Genomic DNA, 19369 nt, shown 5'->3' on the forward strand with positions numbered 1-19369 from the left:
ATATGATATAGTTTAAATCTTCATTTGAATACGTATAAATAAAATTTAAAATGAAATATTACAGAGATGTATCTCTAGAATATGCACGACAATACAATTCAGTGTATAATGATTTCTAAATGTGATGTATAATATATTTTAAATTATTGCAGAGATACATCTCCAAAATATTTTAAAATTCGTTCAGAAATTGAAGCTTTGCTACTAAGAAATATAAAAGTTGCATTAAAAAATACAATTAATTTTGCGGCTAAGAAATATAAAAGATGCATGAAAAAATTCTAAGATATTCATGTTTTCAGGGTACAGATAACTTGTCAGTTGTTACCCTTCTTCAATTAGTTTTCTTTGACAAAATCTTTCCAACAACAATAAAGTTAGTTCTTTAATAACGCGCAGTATTTTATTTTTTTCTAATAATTACATCACTTATTCAATTAAAAAGAGGGTCCTAATTTGAGTCCTTAGAAAATACAAATACCATCGGTCTCTAAATCAGAACTTCTTTACACTACTTTCTTTCACTAAAGAAATCCATTTTGTTTACACTTGACAAAAATCAGAAACAAGAAAATTAATTTAAGAGATTCAGAAACAAAAACAGTGACGCTTATTTAAAAGTTTATCATGAAATCTAATACCTAAAACACATAAAACTTGCACCATCATGATAAACTACCGCTTGTACTATATTTTGGTTGGTGTTTTGATATTGCTACTAGAACTTGTCCAAAATCTGAAATAAAAAGAAATTAATAGAAAGTGTTGCCATCGGGATATATTTCAGTATAAGACTGATACAATCCATTAGTTGGTTATGAGGTTGTATATTATTTTAAGTCCTGCATTCTTGATCAGTCACATATATTACAGTGTTACACAGACACCACCGTGCAGTACTTTGAATCACAGATGAGGTTTTAGGTCGGGCCATATCGTCGTTTAAATAAGAAGTGTCTCTTTGCTGGATCTTTAGGCTTGCTCTTGATCATTTGGCCTTTACGCCCATTACTGCATAGGGAACAAAGCAATCGCCGTCAAAGAAGTATAGTTTGTATCTAGTTAACTGATCAAGTTCTTATTAAGAACTCAAAAATAAAACACGACAGCCCGAGATATATCAGCACAAGGCATGCTTTATTGTATCAAGCAAATAAAGAGGATAACGTACCTGTACTCCATATAAACCATCCCTTTGGCACCTGACATTGCACTCATCGATCCTTGAGAACGACGGGCACTCTTAAGAGCTAGTTCATCGGAATCTTCTTCTAGTTGCTCTAACCCAACTGCATCATCACCAGCATTCAATACCTGATAGGGGTAAATCACCAGTTAGTTCTCAATCAACAACTCAATTCCAAGTCAACAGGTATTAAGATGAAAACCTTTCCAAGAAGTGACAATTGATCCTCAAGATGATGATAGCTCAAGCGAGATCCTTCATCAGATGGAGGCAAGCTTGTAATTACCTGTCATTTTGTTTACAAAAATATAAGCATATATAGATTGAACCTTGACAAGATAGTTTTAGTGTGGTCAACAAACATTTTGAATTCTCAATCATGGACTTGGAACTTAGGATCACAGTTCCACCAGGTTTTTAAAGCCATTGAGCACCCAAAGAAAGTTATCTTCCAGCAATATTTGATACAAATCAAATTCACACAATAGCAATTAAAGAGAAATGAGATCAATGATGGAATATTTTGTTTAAAGTAAAAGCAAGCAACAGAAGGAAGAATATCATGCTGTCCACAGAGCTGAGCTCCTACAGAATTCAATGTTCTCTGCCTATAACTAACACCAATGTGACTTTTCCAAGATAAATTCTGGTAGAGCTGGGATAATTGCATAGAAAGAACAGAGAAAGAATACACGGAGATAATAACAGTCTCTGCTATTGAATGGTTATTCCGTCACAAAGGGGGACTATTCCCTTTCTACAACTGTCAAAACAGTTCACTAACAAATGAAAACACAATGAGTAACTAACACTTCCCATCACTATTTATACACTAACCCTTCTAGAATAAACATGAAAATAGGAGGCTTATACACCTCATTTAAGCTCTAACACATCCTCACTCTCCCTCACACAATATAACAGAATTCAACACACAGATAACCTACCCCCCTCCTCCCCTCTGCCACGTCATTCTCTCTGTTCCTCTTCTTATCTTTCCTAATGAATTCCTCACCCATAGGCTTGGACAGCTGATGTGATAGCTCTCCATTTAAGCATATATTCTCATTTGAGATCCTAACACATAATTACTCCCTCCGTTCCTTTTTAAGTGTCATTTTTTCACTTTTTACACATACCAATAAAGCTAATCACTGTTGTTACTTTTTAAACAATCATTATCTTTTTTCCTATTTTACCCTTTACTTTTTATTAAATTATTTGACTTTTCTTTCTCTTTGTAATAATTAATTAGGGGTACTTTTGACAAAAGAACAATCAATACTACTTTGAATTTTGGAATGACAAAATGAACAAAAAAATTTCTAAAAAATGACACTTAAAAAGGAACGGAGGGAGTAGCTAGTTTCCTTTCTTTTTCTTCAATTTCCTTCAACAAACATAATGTCTTCCTAGAATACTTCATTTGAACAAACAAGCAACTTGGTTATAGCACACGTCACACACCCCATATAAAAACTTGTACTCATTCAGAAATGCCTACTGCTTGATTTCCAGTATATTTCAAGAGCACATTTTTTAAGTAGACTATGACATCGCAACACAGCAATAACTAATTGAAATTGTTTTGCTGACTAGGATTAGTCCAACTTACTCTAAATAATAATACAAATAATAATTCTTGACCCAGTCCCAGGTAATACATTGACAACTTCAGGTCTAGTAAAGTAAATGTACAAATTCATGTGAATCTTGTCTCGAGGTAAATTACCACAAGTACAATAGGGAGTGAACCCAAAATTAAAAGAAAATACCTTAAAGCTGTAACCCTGATCAATTAAAAATTGCTGCCTCTTAGTTGAGTAATACATCTCCTGCAAATGAAAGGAGCAAAATACACGACACCATAAATTCCTTGTATGATAGTTTAAGTATTATTTTGAAGTGACGACGTGATCCAATAATCCAATAATATACGTCCTGACATGAAGTAAATGTATACCTGGGTATCTGTCGAAACAAGGGAATAAAAAAATGCATTATACTCCTCTTTGCCACCTGCCATTCTATCCTGAAGCTTTCCCTGCAATTTAATTCATGAATTTGAATCAGCTAGAGAGCCCACTGGCACAAAGCACTATTGACAGACAACATAAATATCATGCAGCAGACTGCAGAGAATTTCCACTTTCCACAACCAATAAATAGAACTTCAGAATTAATAAAATAAAATACCAAAACCTATTAATGGAAATAATAATAATAACACAGAATCCAGAAACTGACCTTTGCCCTAAGAATACGACCAAGACGTTGAGCTTCTTGACGCCTTGAACCAGCATGTGAAGAGATCTGAATTATAACATTTGCTTCAGGAATATCGATTGAGTTGTCACCAACCTGAGAATAACAGAAACGGTGCAAGTAATTAGATATCAATTGTCACATTTTGTATTAAGATATTAACGTGAATTAGTTCACAGTATCAATAGTATGCACAAGAAGTACTGAGGCAGATAGCTATAAAAAATACTACACATTATAGAACATTAGCTAACCTAATGAAACTAAGAAGGATAGATCCATTCTAACCTAAATAAGCCATCCTCAACAAGATGCTACACCAGTATGTGCTTTAACACATTCATGAAAAATCAAAAAGCAAAGCAAATAGGCCTCAAAATATAACTGAAGAAAACAGAAACACATACCTTGGAAAGAAAAACAGTATTTACGTCTTTGCTAGTTTTGAATGCATGTAGAATTTTTGTCCGCTCAACATGGCTGCACATAAAGCATATCAGAATTTATCGTGCAAAAGAGAAAACCCCAAAACACAGCTTCAAAAGAGGTCAATTTATGTCCACAGCACCTTGTAGCACCATATATCATTGGTTTGCGGAGTTTCATGGCATACTCGGTAAGAGCAAAAAGATTATCAGCAAACACTATAATTTTATCACCGCGTGCCCTTTCATGGTAGTTTATGAGAAACTCACATGCTCGGAATTTATTTGGGTTCATCACATAAAGGGCCTGCACATGTAATGATTATCAATTAAGATCTGTGAAACCAAGCAAGTAAAGACCATCACATCACACAAAGGGCCCTGCGCATGTAAAGATCATCAATGAAGACGAGTGAATTCAAGCAAGTGAACTAGGAAACTTTTTTGAGCAATTAAAATGTTTCATAATGATATTTCAGTTCTTTTAATAATCAAGACAACCTAAACAGAAACTGCAAGCTCATGGAAAATAATGACCAATTGTTCAGGAAAAAACCTAGATTCCGCAATCGATCCTTATTATTTCTACTAAAATGATTTGAAGAATTCACAGAGGTTTCACCTGTCTCTTCTTGGAGTTCTCTTTCTTTAGATACTCGGTAAAAAACTCTTTTGTCATTGGACACCATACTTCAGCACACTGTACATTTGCAATAAATCCACCTTTTACAAGATCTAACCAATTTGCCTCGTACAGTTTGGGACCAATAAGGAAGTTCAGATCTGTAATTCGCTCGTCCTCTCTCACAAGTGTGGCTGCAAATTTAAAATTATTTCACTCATAGCAGAACAGGCTTTGGTCATTGTCGGGATATTATTAAACCAGTGCATAATGGCATACCTGTGAGCCCAAGTTTGCAGTGAGATTTAGTGATACTGATGACTTTTCGAAACATATGGGCAGGAACCACGTGTACCTGTTTACCATGCCATAATACTATGAATAAGAACCAATAAAAGATTTCAGGCAAGAAGGATATAAATATTACCGTAAATCTTCATAATTACCTCGTCCATAAGCAGCAATCCCCATTCTCTGTTTCTTATTTCTTCAATGATCTTTTCAGATTCTTCAGACCGTTTACCCCCAAAAGCAACCATATTATACGTTGTCACAACAACTCCAGCATTACCACGGAATCTCTCTTTGCTATCAGATGTGAAACGACATATTTGTTCTTCTCGAATAGATGACCATAGTTTAAACTGAAAAGCCCACTGATCCACAGAGACAGCATTTGTTGCCAAACAAAGACAGCTCTTTTTTACCCGGCAAGCTGCTGAAACACCAACTAGGGACTTACCAGCACCGCAGGGTAGAACTATGATACCAGATCTTGCTCTACCTGAGGGGGAAAATGATAGACTTGCACTCTCAGAACAAGTACTTAATGTTTCAATGTGCATTTACATGGTAGAGACATATCACTGTTGCTGAAGTCATTAAGAAAGGCCCAAAGCTTCACTATACCAGCGATAAGTTATGCTAATCCAAATCCAGTTGACAAAATAATTTAGATTTAACTTACAGTACTAGCAGGCAAAGTTCTAAGTTCATAAGAAAAAAAAAATTAAGAGGATATTCTTTTGAAACAATAATGTCGGAAATAAAATAAAAAAGTAAATTCAATCAAATAGAATTTGACAGGTTCTCCAAATTTTACGAAGAGTGCAATGCCAGTGACGCATGACCTTGCAAAAGCTCCCAAACTTACCATTTCCAAACATTTTACTAAGGCTCTTCTCTTGATATGGCCGTGGTTGTGCCTGAGGCTTTAGTTCCATGTCAAGGTCTGGGTTCACCTGTAGCAATAAAATAGTAGTGCAAAATGAGTCATAGAGAAATAGTTTAAACTCCATGACCATAAACTTGCAAGATGATAACATCCTTAAATTTTTTTATTATAGAGCACAGACTGAGAAGGGCATTAAGTTCTCTTTTTCTGATAGAAATAATTCAAGTTGAATTTTTTTTATGTAAATGTTTAATAAGGATAAAATTTTAAATAAAATAGTTTAAATGAAGGGTAAAATTGGAAGAAAAAGCTACACCAAAACCTGGTATCAACTTTATATATAGGTATATTTGCCTTTTCAAAAAGGAAGAAAAACTTTATGTATATGTATAGATATTTAAAAACAAAAACAGTTATTTGAATCCATAAAGAATGATACAATTGTAAATAAAATAATTTAAATAAAGGGCAAAATTGGAAGGAAAAATCTACACAAAAAGTTAGTATCCCCTTTACAGGTATAGATATAGATAATCCTCAAAGATTTAGGCACCACAGGTATATAAAGCATTACTCACTGTATCATTTTTGAAGTCATACTCCTCCAACATAGGATAATTTAAGGCATTCGGCAAGCAACGTTGCTTTACATTTTCAACCTGTAAGCAAATCACAGAAATTTAAATAGAGAAGTTTGGTGGAAAGCAATTCCAACTACTCTATTGTGATTTCTGACAGTAATCTGGTATACTCTTTGAAACGCTTGTTGGATTTTCCCACAACATAAATATAACCTTCTAAGAAGCTTTTTATCGTGAAACTCGAGGAATATTTTGGCACTATATTATTTAAGTATTGGTAATTCCACAATATAATCCATGCACGGCTGAATTGACCAAAAGTTTACCTAAAAAGGAAAGAGGGGTTGATATACTTTTGGTGACATGTCATAGATGACAGTTGAAACATGTATGTATGAAAGAAAGTTACTTAAATAATGAAAACTTGACATCTGGCATTTAAAAAGCACATGGAGAAAAACTAGAGCTGCATCACAGAGAAGAATGCAACATTACAGAGTATATTTATTCAAATTAGTTTTTTCTTAAATTCAATTTATTGAATTTCTCCATTTTCTTGTTCTGAGACATGAATGACTCATTCGAACATCATCTTTCTTTCATGACAAATGATGGATCATTGATTCAACTTTATGGTCTAAATGGAAAACAAATAGATTAAGGGCATTGCAGTGTAATATACTTCATTTTTTTACAAAAGCTCAAACCTAGACTACCTGAGCAGGATCAACTTCGAATGCATGAGTTTCTTTCTCTTCAGCAGCAGCTGCTACTTCTACTTCATTCAGCAACTCGTCATGAGTGCCTTCAATTTCACCTGCTGCTTTGCTGATTGTAAATCTATCTCCATATGAACCCTAAATAAACAAACAAAAAAACAGCCATAGGGATTTTAAACTTCACTTGTATAGAGGGAGTATCAATATAGTTCAAACTGCAAGACCAACTACAATATCCACGGTAGCGTAAGCAAATGCAATTCACACCCATTCTATAAATTTTAGTGGTAACTGAAAAAACCCTATGAGAAACCAATTCGATACAACATGGAAACTCTTAGGTTTTTGGAATAGGTCTAACTCACTCTTACAAGCCGGTTTTGTAGGATTGAGATTTCCTCTAACCCTAATTTTAAGATAGTCAAAATATATCCATCAGGACACCCACCAATATTATAAATGCAGCAAGCCGAATACTAATGGTGATGGATGTGGAGGAATGTACTGGAAAAATCCAAGTATCCGTCGAAAATAGATAGGTTTCAAAAGAGTATATAAAGATTAGGCTTAATAAGTTGGTTTTGTAGGGTTGAGTTAGGCTCAATTCAAATTTTAAGAGTAACATTTTAAAAGCATATGTAGCTTATATGCACAGGCATTTCAAAATAAGAATCAAACAGCATTAATCTAGGCCAATCCAATCATGCCCTGCATAGCTCGCAAGAAAATGCTGGGATTTGTAATTAGTCAAAGAATATCTAATGATCATAGAAAAGAACATTTAGAAAAACGGTCGAACTAAGTTACTTAGCTACTCAAACATGTTAAATAGTATCCCACATACAAAGGATGTGACCACTGACCTCAGAAATGATCCTGGCTCGAGATATGGCATCATCCCTGAGCAGTGTCTTTAATACCTGCAAAATTTGTTATGACAGCAACCACATGAAATCTTACCAGCAATGATTGGTAAGGAGTAAGGATAACAGAAGACATGAAAATAGTTATAATCATCGTTAATCACACACCTCTGGAAATGGAGATTCCACAAAGTAACGATTCTTCTTAAGAACAAGTTTCACTTTCCCATAATTCGCAGTAGAATCATGGATAAATTTAATCATCTCTTTAGGAAGCTTGGTCTTCGACAACTTGTTCAAAACCGATATAATTGTTTCAGTTTCTAAACCAACCGAAACCGCAGCATACAGCGAGTGCGGAGTAAGATTGTATTCGTGCATAGACTCAGGCCTATCCATCATAAAACATTATCATTACCACTCTAATAATCTCACATAACAAACCACTAAACAACAATATACATCTTTTGTACCTGCAAACAGGCTCGGCGATGGCAATGAGAAAATCATAAGCTTGCTTGTACAAAGGAGAGAAAGTTTCAAGGAATATTCTGCCATTGTCACAAGCCCAAAGAGGACGATTGGTGTGATCCGGTTTCAACTCTAATTTGCTAAAATCCTTTGTTCTTCCTTCTAATTAATCATGTCATTAAATCGATTAAATCCTCAATTCCAAAAAGTTCAATAATCTAATCCTAACCACGTGATTAAACTACAAATGAAATACTAATTGAAAATTAAAATTAAAACTACCGTCATCGTCGTATGCATCATCCTCATCGTCATCCTCTGCGAATCCTTTTCTTGAATCTTCCTATGGAAAATAATGTGAAACTAAAATCAATTAAAATAACAAAAGAGAAATCGATTGTAGATTATAGATTATGAACTAACGAATTTAGATGTGGCTTTTGGCTTTTTGAAGGGTCTTCCTTTTTCACCTGCAAAAATGAAATTGAAAAGGATTATAATAAGTATTCTGTAATTTGTTCTTAATCTTGATGAATGGATTGGGGATATAGTTTATGGAACGAATGGTGATGTACCGTATCCCATGATTTTGATGAATTGGATTAGGGTTTGGTGTTTCTATTTTTTGTTTTTATTTTGATTTTTCTATGTATGTGAAGTTCAGTGGCGATGAAGAATTGAGAGAGAGAGAGAGAGAATGATTAGGAAAAATGCGCGAGTGAATATGCTTTATTTAAACATCACGGTGATTCTGTCGCTGCTACTAGATACAAGTAGTAACTCCGGGAGGGAGGAAGATGACGGTGATTGTCCACGTCAATGCTATTTCAGTTATGGGCCGGCCCAATGACTTTGTTTTTAAAGGGATCTCTCCGGTATTTAACTTGTCACTAACACAATTTATAATGTCTTAAAAATTTGAATCAAAATTGCTACAACATTTTTAGTAATCAATTTAAAAAAATTTATACCACGAAATTTCTGAAAGGTTAATTTTATAAAATTTTAAATGATTAGGTTGGCGATAGTTTTGAACGGATGTGATTGCACCGACAATTTTGTATGGGCCATAATGAATTCAAAGTTGTATAAATAAAGGTCACCTGTTGTTTGAGAAAAACTTCTCAAAATGTCTCTTCCTTAATTTATTATAAAGGCAAAAGTGTACTTCAACGGAGTTGCCCCTCTTATAGAGTTTCGGCTTCCAAATGACACCACATCTCTCGTCGGCATGACATCCAAGTTGAATGAATTTTTATTTGATATCGATAATAAAAAGGTGAGAAAGATCGAGTTTCTTGAAGATTTGATTGATATTAATGAAAGGGTGAAATACAACCTTATTGAGTTGAAGACCGGTGGAGATGTGACGGTTATATGGAGATCATTTTGTTGAAGGCTAACAAAGGGACCAGTCGAGTTAGATGCGAAAATTTCAAGATTTGTCAATGATATAATTAAGATGATGGAACGTCCAGAATTATCTGGTAGTATTTAGGTTTTCTTTTTTATTAAATAATGTTCATTTGGCATTATTGGAAGATCCAAAATATTATCTAATAAAAAGTATCGTGTAGATGTTTGAGTAATATTACACGTAATATATAAATAATACATAAAAATAACAATAATGTCTAAATAAGTTCCCATAGGTTATGTGTGTTTCCCAAGATAATCCAGTAAAAATCTCACCATTTGGATTTACCAAATCCATGAGATTATCCATAATAACTGCAATCATCTGCAGGCGGTGCTGGTCATCGGCATCAGCTAGAGGTGGCGAAGGTGGCGGCACGTGATCGACAGGTACCCCAACATCAGAAGATCCAACATCATCTATATGCTCAACATGTGGGATGATGTGAGTGTGTGATACAGTGAGGTACCACTCCAAGTAACTACCTTCACACTGCGAGGCGTGTTGAACCCTCATTGCGCGATCTCTAATGGCACGACCAGAGCTAATGATGTTACTCTAAAACCCCATGTCAATACTCGTAGATGGAATATCCAAAACTGGTCGTGGGATATCCTGAACATAACCATACTATCGCAGGCAACTCTCGGGCAAGTGTCTAGTAACTATAAAGAAAAGTTATCAAACTCATGACAGACTTTGTGATTAGTGTATGGTGTACAGCTGATATCATTTACAGTCAGCGCATCAAGCTTCCTCCTGTACTTTGCAACACCACTGAGATGTGCCTGCTTGACATTCCATCTCCTCACATGTGGGGTCTCCACATGAGTATTCTGCATCCTTTGGTCGTAGATGGTGGAAAACTAATTGTATATCTAGCACTGATATAAAAACACAAACACAATAAATAATAATTAAGAAATGTTATTTGTAACAATTAAATAAGAACTAAACTACAAATAATAATTTCAAGTATACATGTAATAGACTGAAATAACCAGCAAGATATCTGGTATCAAAGGTTGTCGCAACTCTAAGTGTTGTATATAGGATGATCAACACAGTGCACCCTAAGCCTAACAGGTATCGTCAAAGCTACTGAACTGTCACATGTATTGAGCGTCAATATAAACATTTTAATTATCCGCAAAGAAAGTACATGTTATTAAATGTAACATGTACACCATTATGGCAACTTCATACATATGTGCCTCAACAAACTCGTTATACCTATCCTAAAGCCAAGACATACGAAGGGGAGTTGTAATATCCTATTTTTCTAGATTTTATTTATACTAACTAATTCTAATTTTATATGTATATCTAATTATTATTTGTGTGATAATTGAGATGTGTTATGGCAACAATGGTGGATGACCCTTGGGTAGAAAGTGTGGAGAGTGATTAGAAGTTGGTAGATTTATTTATAATTATTTAATTGATTAAAATAATGTTTTTATGTTATTGTTTAAATTAAATAATAAAATAAACGGAAATAATGAGTTTGAGGTGGAAATTACGAATTGTGAAAAATTAAAATAAATAATGTAAGTTAGTAATAAGCTGGCCTAACTGGAATATTAGAAAGATAGAAATTAGGTTTTTAATTTAGGAGAAGAGAAGTGAAGAATTTTTTTTACAATAGATGAAACTTTTGGAATTGAAAAAAAAAAGACAAGAAAAGAGAATAGTAAGGAAAACCTCAAGAGAGCTCCAGGGAAGAGAATATCCAAAAGCTTGAATTTTTATGGAATTATAAGGTAAGGGTGGAAATTTGCTTCAATAATAAGGATATGAATGAAAGGGTAGAGGAATGTTCAATTCTCTTTGTATTGATGATAAAAGTTGATATTTGTTGAATGAAATTTATGTTTTAAAGTGTTCATGTATGTCCATCATTGATGATGTTTGAAGGTTATAAGGATTGAAATAGTATATAGATCCATGATTATACGAATATAAATAGTTATTGATATATGTATGTTTAAGACTGAATTTAAAACCATAAAATATTTTTGGTGATGATTTCATGGACGTTTATGGGGATGGAGAAGATGAAAATTATGCTGGAAATTTCAGAAAAACAACAACCTTATGTTAACGCCTTTAGGCCCCATTTTGATCGTAACTTTCAACTCATAAATAATTTTGGGACAAGGCATAAAGTGTTTGGTAGCTCAAACAGAGGACTATAACTTTGTTTCAGAGGTAAAATATTTTTGGTAATGATTTCATAGACGTTTATGGGGTTGAATAATATGAAATCGTGGTGGAAATTTCAGAAAACAACAACTTTTTGTTAACGTCTTGGTGTACGGTTTTAATCGTAACTTGTAAATCATTTTAGGACGAGGTTTGAAGTATTAGGTAGATGAAACAAAGACCTACAACTTTGTTTCAGGGGTAAAATATTTTTTTGGTGATGATTTAATTAACGTTTTTGGGGTTGGAGAAAATGAAAATCGTGTTAGAAATTTCAAAAAAATAGCAACTTGTTGGTAATACCTTCGTGCACGGTCTTGATAATAACTTTAAACTCGTAAATTAGTTTGGGACAGACTTAGAAGCGTTGGGTAGCTGAAACATAACTTTTTTTCGGGGATAAAATATTTTTAATAATTTTATTAGAGGTTGGTAGTAGGTGAGAAAGAAGTGTATGAGGTGACGAATATAGACGAGGTCCGTATTGACAAATTATTTGATGTGTTGTGAATGATTGAGATGATGTGTTTGATTATATTGGTGGTAGTCCAAAAGGGTAGATTACATTAAGCATGGTTTCAATTATGTGATTGATTATGGATTACTAAATATGATTATAATTGTTGTATTAATTGCATTATTACCATGTCATACATCCATTGTTGATATGTTGAAGGAGATAAGTCATATGTCCGAAAGGGGACGAAAGACTTATCTGGAACTCAGAAGGGGGAGTTCTTCTGAAGGTGGAATCATGTTCATAAGAAGAACCAAATGTTGAATTGGTACCACATGCATATGAGTCGTTGTCATTGTCGTGAGTCGCATAACATGAATGAATTGTATGCATGAAATATGACTATGTGTGATGATGGTGTTTTTGTATGTGATGCTGATGATAATTTGTGAAGTCAAGACTCTCCATCCAATGTGTTTTGATGAAGATAAATTACAAATCAAATGATCATATCAAAAGTATGGAAAAAGCTTTAAGTTCATTTAATTAAATCAGTACTCAAAATTCAATATGTGTGAGAGCTATCATCGAAGGATTCAAGACTTATTTTGAAGACTAGCATTGATCTTAAGTTATTAACGTACAAGCATGTAATATATATATTGATATCTTAGTGCTCAAAATTACTCCAAATATTCCTTGCATGCATGGTCCACTGTGTCTCAAATGTCACTGTTTCTATATTATTTTTTCAAATATTTTTTCAAGATTCAGTTCAGGAAATCGATTACCATTTTTATCAAGAATCGATTTCCATTTCATGTCTTGTCTTTCTGTGTTTTCCAGAATTCAATTTTTAGGCAAGGAAATTGATTACCCCTTTTTGGGAAATCGATTTCCCTAACAAAATTTTGAGTTTTTCAGAAGCAACGCTTCGGTGAAACCGATTACCCACTTTTTCAGAAATCGATTTCCACCAAAGCAGTGGTTGTTTCAAGTTTGTTCTGTGATCTAAACGTTTTTCAAATATCATCCTTTAACCATTGCATCTCTTCACTTAACCACACTAATTCATATAGGTGTTAAGGTGATATATATATATATATATATATATATATATATATATATATATATATATATATTATATATATATATATATATATATATATATATATATATATATATATATATATATATATATATATATATATATATATATATATATATATATATATATATTCCTATTTTCAGAAATAAAAAACTACTTCCATTGCAATTTGAAATCTTATACCCATTCACTTTCAAACAAGTGTTTTGATTATTGAACTTTCATTTAGAATTTTTCTGCATTATTCACATATATGAGTCCAGAAAATTCCTCTCATATTCATAAACACTTGAGCACTAATATGTCCTTATAAATTGCTTGTTTGAAAGAGAAGATCGGTCATAGTGATTGATATATTTTGATATACTTTCTTTACTTAATATTTTCCAGAATTGGTTGTAAAAACCTTGTTTTTCATGATTGTTGGAAGCAAGAGAGTTGAGTTTGAGAGGATTGTTCTCATATCAACTTGGTAAATCATAATAAGTTTGTTCTTGGTGATTGTGTCGGTTTTGTACAAGTCCTAACCGATAGTAAAATCTCTTTCGTGTTGAAAGGGACTAGACGTACCTTCAGACTGTGAAGGGAACCAGGATACATCTTTGGGTTCTTTATTTTTCTGCACTTTATCGCTTTCTAAACTCATCACTAAACCATAAAAATAAGAACAAACTTGCCTCTAAAACCAGAATTTTTAATTGGTCCTAATTCACCCCCCTCTGAGGTGCACTCCGAACTTACAATTGATACTAGAGCAGGTTATAGGTAACCTGCTCCTAAAAGATCCACATGCCTTCCGCAATCTCAAATCCTGTTTTAAAGACGGTGTCAGCAATAACATACCCCCACTGTTTTATGGAGAATATTTCGATTTTTGGAAAATACGTACGAAGGCGCATCTAAAGTCTCAAGGAAAAGATGTTTGGAAAGTTATCCTATAGGCCCTTTTCATTCCTACTAAGGTTGTTAATGGTGTTGGCACTCCTAAGCCCAAAACATCATGGAATGAAGATGATGAGAAAAAGGTTTTTTATGACAAGAAAGTAATAAATCTTCTTCAAGGTGCTCTTGGTTTTGGTGTAAGCCCTAGAGGCCAATACTTTTGGTACTTGTATCGAATTATTTATTAATAATAAAAGGCTTTTTCTTTATTATGTTTGTCTAATAAAGTTCCTAGAATAGATAGTCCATTTAATGTATCAAGTGTGACTTAATCATGAGATCACATTAAACATAAGGACACTATTCTTAAAGTATCCATAATCGAGCTTTATTGTGAAGTGGGATAACATTAAAGCATTAAGACTATTATGTATATAGATTGATGATCACATCTCATGGATCATGGATAAGGAGTTATCAAGTCTTAAACATATGTATGAATATTAAGAGTAATATTTATACTGGATTGACCCACTATGAGAATACTATATAGAATGTTATGCAAAGTGTCATAAGTTATTCTCATGGTGATAATGGTGTATACCACCCTTCGACCTGAAACCACTATGGACCCTAGATGTAGAGTCGAGTGTCTTATTGTTAATCAAACATTGTCCGTAACTAGATGACCATAAAGACAGTTGATGGGTACTCCATGAAGCATGCTAAGGGACATGAGTGACCTAGATGGAATTTGCCCATCATGCGTAACAGGATAAATGTCTATGGGCCCAATATTGAACTGGACATGGATGACATGGTCTATGCCTTGTTTTCAATATAGACATAAAGGCAAAAGGGTAATTGTACACATAAGTATTATCACAAAAGGATTTGTCAGATCACATGAAATTTTCGTGTCTTGGGTAGCAGTGATGTGTTGCTAGATACCACTCACTGTTTATTATGTTAAATACGTGATTTAATATAATTGCCAATGTCGCGAAAACCTACAGGGTCATGTCGCAATGCGAAAAATAACCGGCGGAAAAAAAACAGTTTACAGGGCCGCCACCGACGCTATTCATCCTATGACGGAAAGGAAGCGCAGGACTAACCTAAGAAAGGGAAAGGAACGATCTTACGACCAGAGATTACAAGGTACGGGAGTCGGTTACGCAAGGGGAAGGTATTAGCACCCCTCACGTCCTCCATACTCGACGGGATCCACGCTCAAAAGATAACTCAAAGAATAGGAAAAAGGTTGCTAATAAAACTGCTCAAAGAAATTGCACAAACTGGAATAAGAAAACAGGTGAAAGAAGATGGAGGAAAAGGACTCGGCAGGATGTCGCATCCTAGGCCTACGTAGTTTGTCAGAAACAAACATCAGAGTCAACGTAGTTCGGGGAAAAGGAGACATGCTCGCTAGGATATCGCATCCTATGCCTACGTATCTTCTCTATCCAGGGAAGAATCAGAGCACTCGTAGCTCGGCTAACGCACGCCGAAATAAAACACCAAAAAGAGACGCTGAAACGTCAAAAGAAACACTCAACAGGAAACAGAATGCCAATACATGGACTTATATCCGACTCCAAACAAATACAAAACAAGGAAACAGAATGTCAATATATGGACTTACACCCGACTCCCAACAATAACAAACGCTAACCAGCGAACACCAAAGAAAAAGGTTATCGGAATGAACCCCAACAAAGAAACTAACTATCCATCCAGTCACCACAAATGAACCCCAAAGATGAACCCCAATATGAATGACCATCGTCATAAATGAACCCCAAGTGATACAGTTAAACCCCCAAATGTGAACCCCAAATCAATATAGGTAAACCCCAATCTGAACCCCAAGTGATGACAGAAGAAATCCTCAAGGTAATGAACATACAACACATGCACACGCTGAACGAACGGGTACTCACACCAAAGAGGACAAACAAAGGGTACACACACACAAAACAACAAAAAAAAAGAAAAGGTTGAAAAAGGAGATGGGTGAATAAACACACGAAAAAAACAAAAGGGTGCCCGGAGAGATTGCTTACAACCTCCTGCCTACGTATCTCATCTGGTATGAGAATCAGGGCGACGTAGTTCCCCTTAACAGGGGTACAACACTCTCCTAACCAAAGACCAGGGAAACAACAAACTAATAGGGAGACTGACTCGAGCCTAATAGTTGTCATGCAAACAATAATCCCTACGTTGAGGTCTCTAATCAGAATCCTACTTCCTCAGGAATCAATCATACAACTCCTACAGAAATGGAGATGAGAAGAGGAAAACAGATAAACACACCAACATAAGTGAACAAGCATCACTCACTATATCCACACAAGAGGCCCAAACAATGGGTAGGCTTTAGTCAAGAGGGGTCATATCAACCTCGACAAACAAGCCAAACTGTAAGGGGTAATCTGTAGCTCTTAACCACTAACATTGAGAGTTAGAGTGAAGCTGATCAAAATGGTAATGAGGATGAGACGTCACACTCTTAACCCTAGCCTGGGTGAGCTCAAAACAAAGAAAGCGTGGGGATCCAGAAAGAGGGACCCTATTCCACTTGACAGACTCTGGACAAAGATCTTGGGTACATGTTCAAAAGCATCAGCACGTAGTGCGAGCATAATGAACGACTCACTGAATAACAGGGGATTGGCTACTAATCCCTTTTATCCGTCAATTGCCTCTTCACTTAGGAGGACTTATCAAGTAATACATGCCTCATCTTGGAGGTCTTTGGCACAAATGTAAACAAACACAAACATAGCCTCTTAAGGAGGACTTGCCAGCAAAATGCCTGCCAAAAAGGTGACAGGACTTCCAGACTACATGGAGTAAGAAGATAGCTACCTAAGTGGTATATCAACCACAATCCAAAGCTCAAGCAAGAGATAAAATCAAGCAACTAATATACCTGTACAAAAGCTAACCAGTTAATATCCCAGTCAACCAATCAGAACACAAACAGTGAAACCATCCAACTGTTACACAACTCAATGAGCAATGTTCAAGCAATCAAATGAAGCAATGAGATCAACACATCAACTTAAATCCCTACAAAACACAAAGAATTCAGAACACAATCCAATTTGCATCTCAAAAGGTGAGCAACTCAACCATTAATGCTAAGTGTCCAAACCTGAAACACAAGACAAGGTTAGTTCATGTACAAAACACTAGTACAAAGACTAGGTCCAAAACCAAACCAAATGATCAAAACAGAAGTCAATCTTTTTCATAAAACAAGTTCAAACATATCATAAAATGTCCTCAAAAGGACCAGCATCAATTCAAAAAGCAAAGGCATCAAATGATCCATGTAATGCAATGACCAACAAATGAGCACAAAATGGACATCCAAATTAGAAAATCCAAATCAAAATAGAAAAGCATGCAATGGCCTTGAAATTTTTTATGCAAGTTTCTCATGTCATGAATAAGCAATGTGCAAAAAATCAAATCCAGAAGAGTTCAAATGATAGGTGAACAAAAATGCACAAATTGAATGCCAAAAATGTGACACAAATTGTCACATTCATCTCCATGTGTCAAAAATAATGATAGCATATGAGAAAAAAATCCAAACTAATGCTCAAAAATTAATATCACATGTGAATATTATGCACACAAAAAATTGGATCAAGAGGCTCAACCATGAAGATTTCACAAAGCAATAAATGTAACATGTCAAAATAGCATAATGTTCAATCAAAAAATCACACATAAAAAATCCAGCCATCCACAAATCATGAAAATAACACTATAAAAAACTACACATTCATACAAATCTATGAAAAAAAATTGGAGTTAATTTGGAGCATTTTTCAATTTTTTATGATTTTTAAAAGATGAATGAAATAAAATGAAATAATAAAACAAAATGGAGGGAAAATAATATTTGAATACATCCAGGTAAAACAAGAGCCACACGATCAGGCGCGAGAAATCAATCAAACGGATCACATTTGAACAATCAAAACGCATCGCATCACTTAACACAGTCATCATACACCTCATCAGGTCAAACACACGCAAGCATGGTCAAACAAATGAGAACCAATAGAACGCACACGCAAGCAGCACAATCATCAGCCACATCACGCACAATGAAACGATGTGTTTCATTAATCCAATCATCAGCACACCTCACCAGTCTTCGCTCATGTGGCACGGTCAAAGTATTCAGGACCAATGGAACATACACGCAGGCATTACATGGCGTACACGAGGCAAACACGTAGGACCAAAACCCTAAAAAGTTGCAGACGACGGAGCTACTCTCCGGTCATCTTCTCCGGCCACATCCACGGCGGAGCTAACAATTTTTTTTTTCCAGAAATGAATGAAACCGGTACCATTTGAAAGCTCTTGCAACAAGGAATCCAAATATCATGTTCATACATCCTAAATCCTCATGAATTCTCCAGATCGAACAAAAACATTTTCATCATCAAAACTGAAAGTTCATCATACATGATCATTTCTAAGCCAAATCAAAATCTAATCATATCAGCATGCTCAGCTAAGTGAGATCTACACAATTATATACATAAAAATGCAAAAGGAGAGAATCAATTTTTCATCACCTGGAAATGCAGGTTGTTGTACACGCGTCCTCAAGCTCTCCTATGCTCCAGATCTACTCCACTGAACCTCTATTGAAGCTTTAAGCAAGGATCAACCATTGAAAACTCTTTAATCTTCCTCAATTTCAAACTTCCATTAACATGTGAGTGTTCTTGAATGGCACGGTTTCCAGCTCAATTATCCAAAACAGAGGTTGATTCTTGATCAATGAAGGATGATGATCAAGAATCTTGAAGAATTTTTAGTGTTTGTGTGGAGAAAAATGAAATTCAAAGTGAGAGAAAAATTGGAGGGAAATGGAAAATTCTAGATCTGAAATTCTGTTATGGAGGTTATGGATTAGGGTTTGGCTTTTATATGGCATGCTAAACACACTGAAAATC

At 34.8% G+C, this 19369-nt stretch overlaps 1 protein-coding gene across 1 annotated transcript; it reads right to left on the minus strand.

Annotated features, from left to right (window-relative positions):
- Positions 1-668: 668 nt before the first annotated feature.
- Positions 669-9137, minus strand: LOC127100725 (general transcription and DNA repair factor IIH helicase subunit XPB1). Its single transcript, XM_051037990.1, has 20 exons — positions 8882-9137; positions 8730-8776; positions 8589-8649; positions 8309-8468; positions 8004-8226; positions 7836-7892; positions 6970-7110; positions 6251-6331; positions 5652-5739; positions 4945-5282; positions 4778-4853; positions 4499-4692; positions 4020-4183; positions 3859-3931; positions 3434-3547; positions 3150-3230; positions 2962-3021; positions 1389-1472; positions 1172-1314; positions 669-1011 (listed from the first exon to the last, which is right to left on the minus strand). The coding sequence occupies exons 1-20, from the start codon at positions 8889-8891 to the stop codon at positions 921-923; spliced, it is 2286 nt and encodes a 761-aa protein (XP_050893947.1). The 5' UTR covers positions 8892-9137; the 3' UTR covers positions 669-920.
- Between the last annotated feature and the right edge of the window lie 10232 nt (positions 9138-19369).

Source organism: Lathyrus oleraceus, chromosome 7 (assembly GCF_024323335.1).
Source record: "Lathyrus oleraceus cultivar Zhongwan6 chromosome 7, CAAS_Psat_ZW6_1.0, whole genome shotgun sequence".
Classification (NCBI taxonomy): domain Eukaryota; kingdom Viridiplantae; phylum Streptophyta; class Magnoliopsida; order Fabales; family Fabaceae; genus Lathyrus; species Lathyrus oleraceus.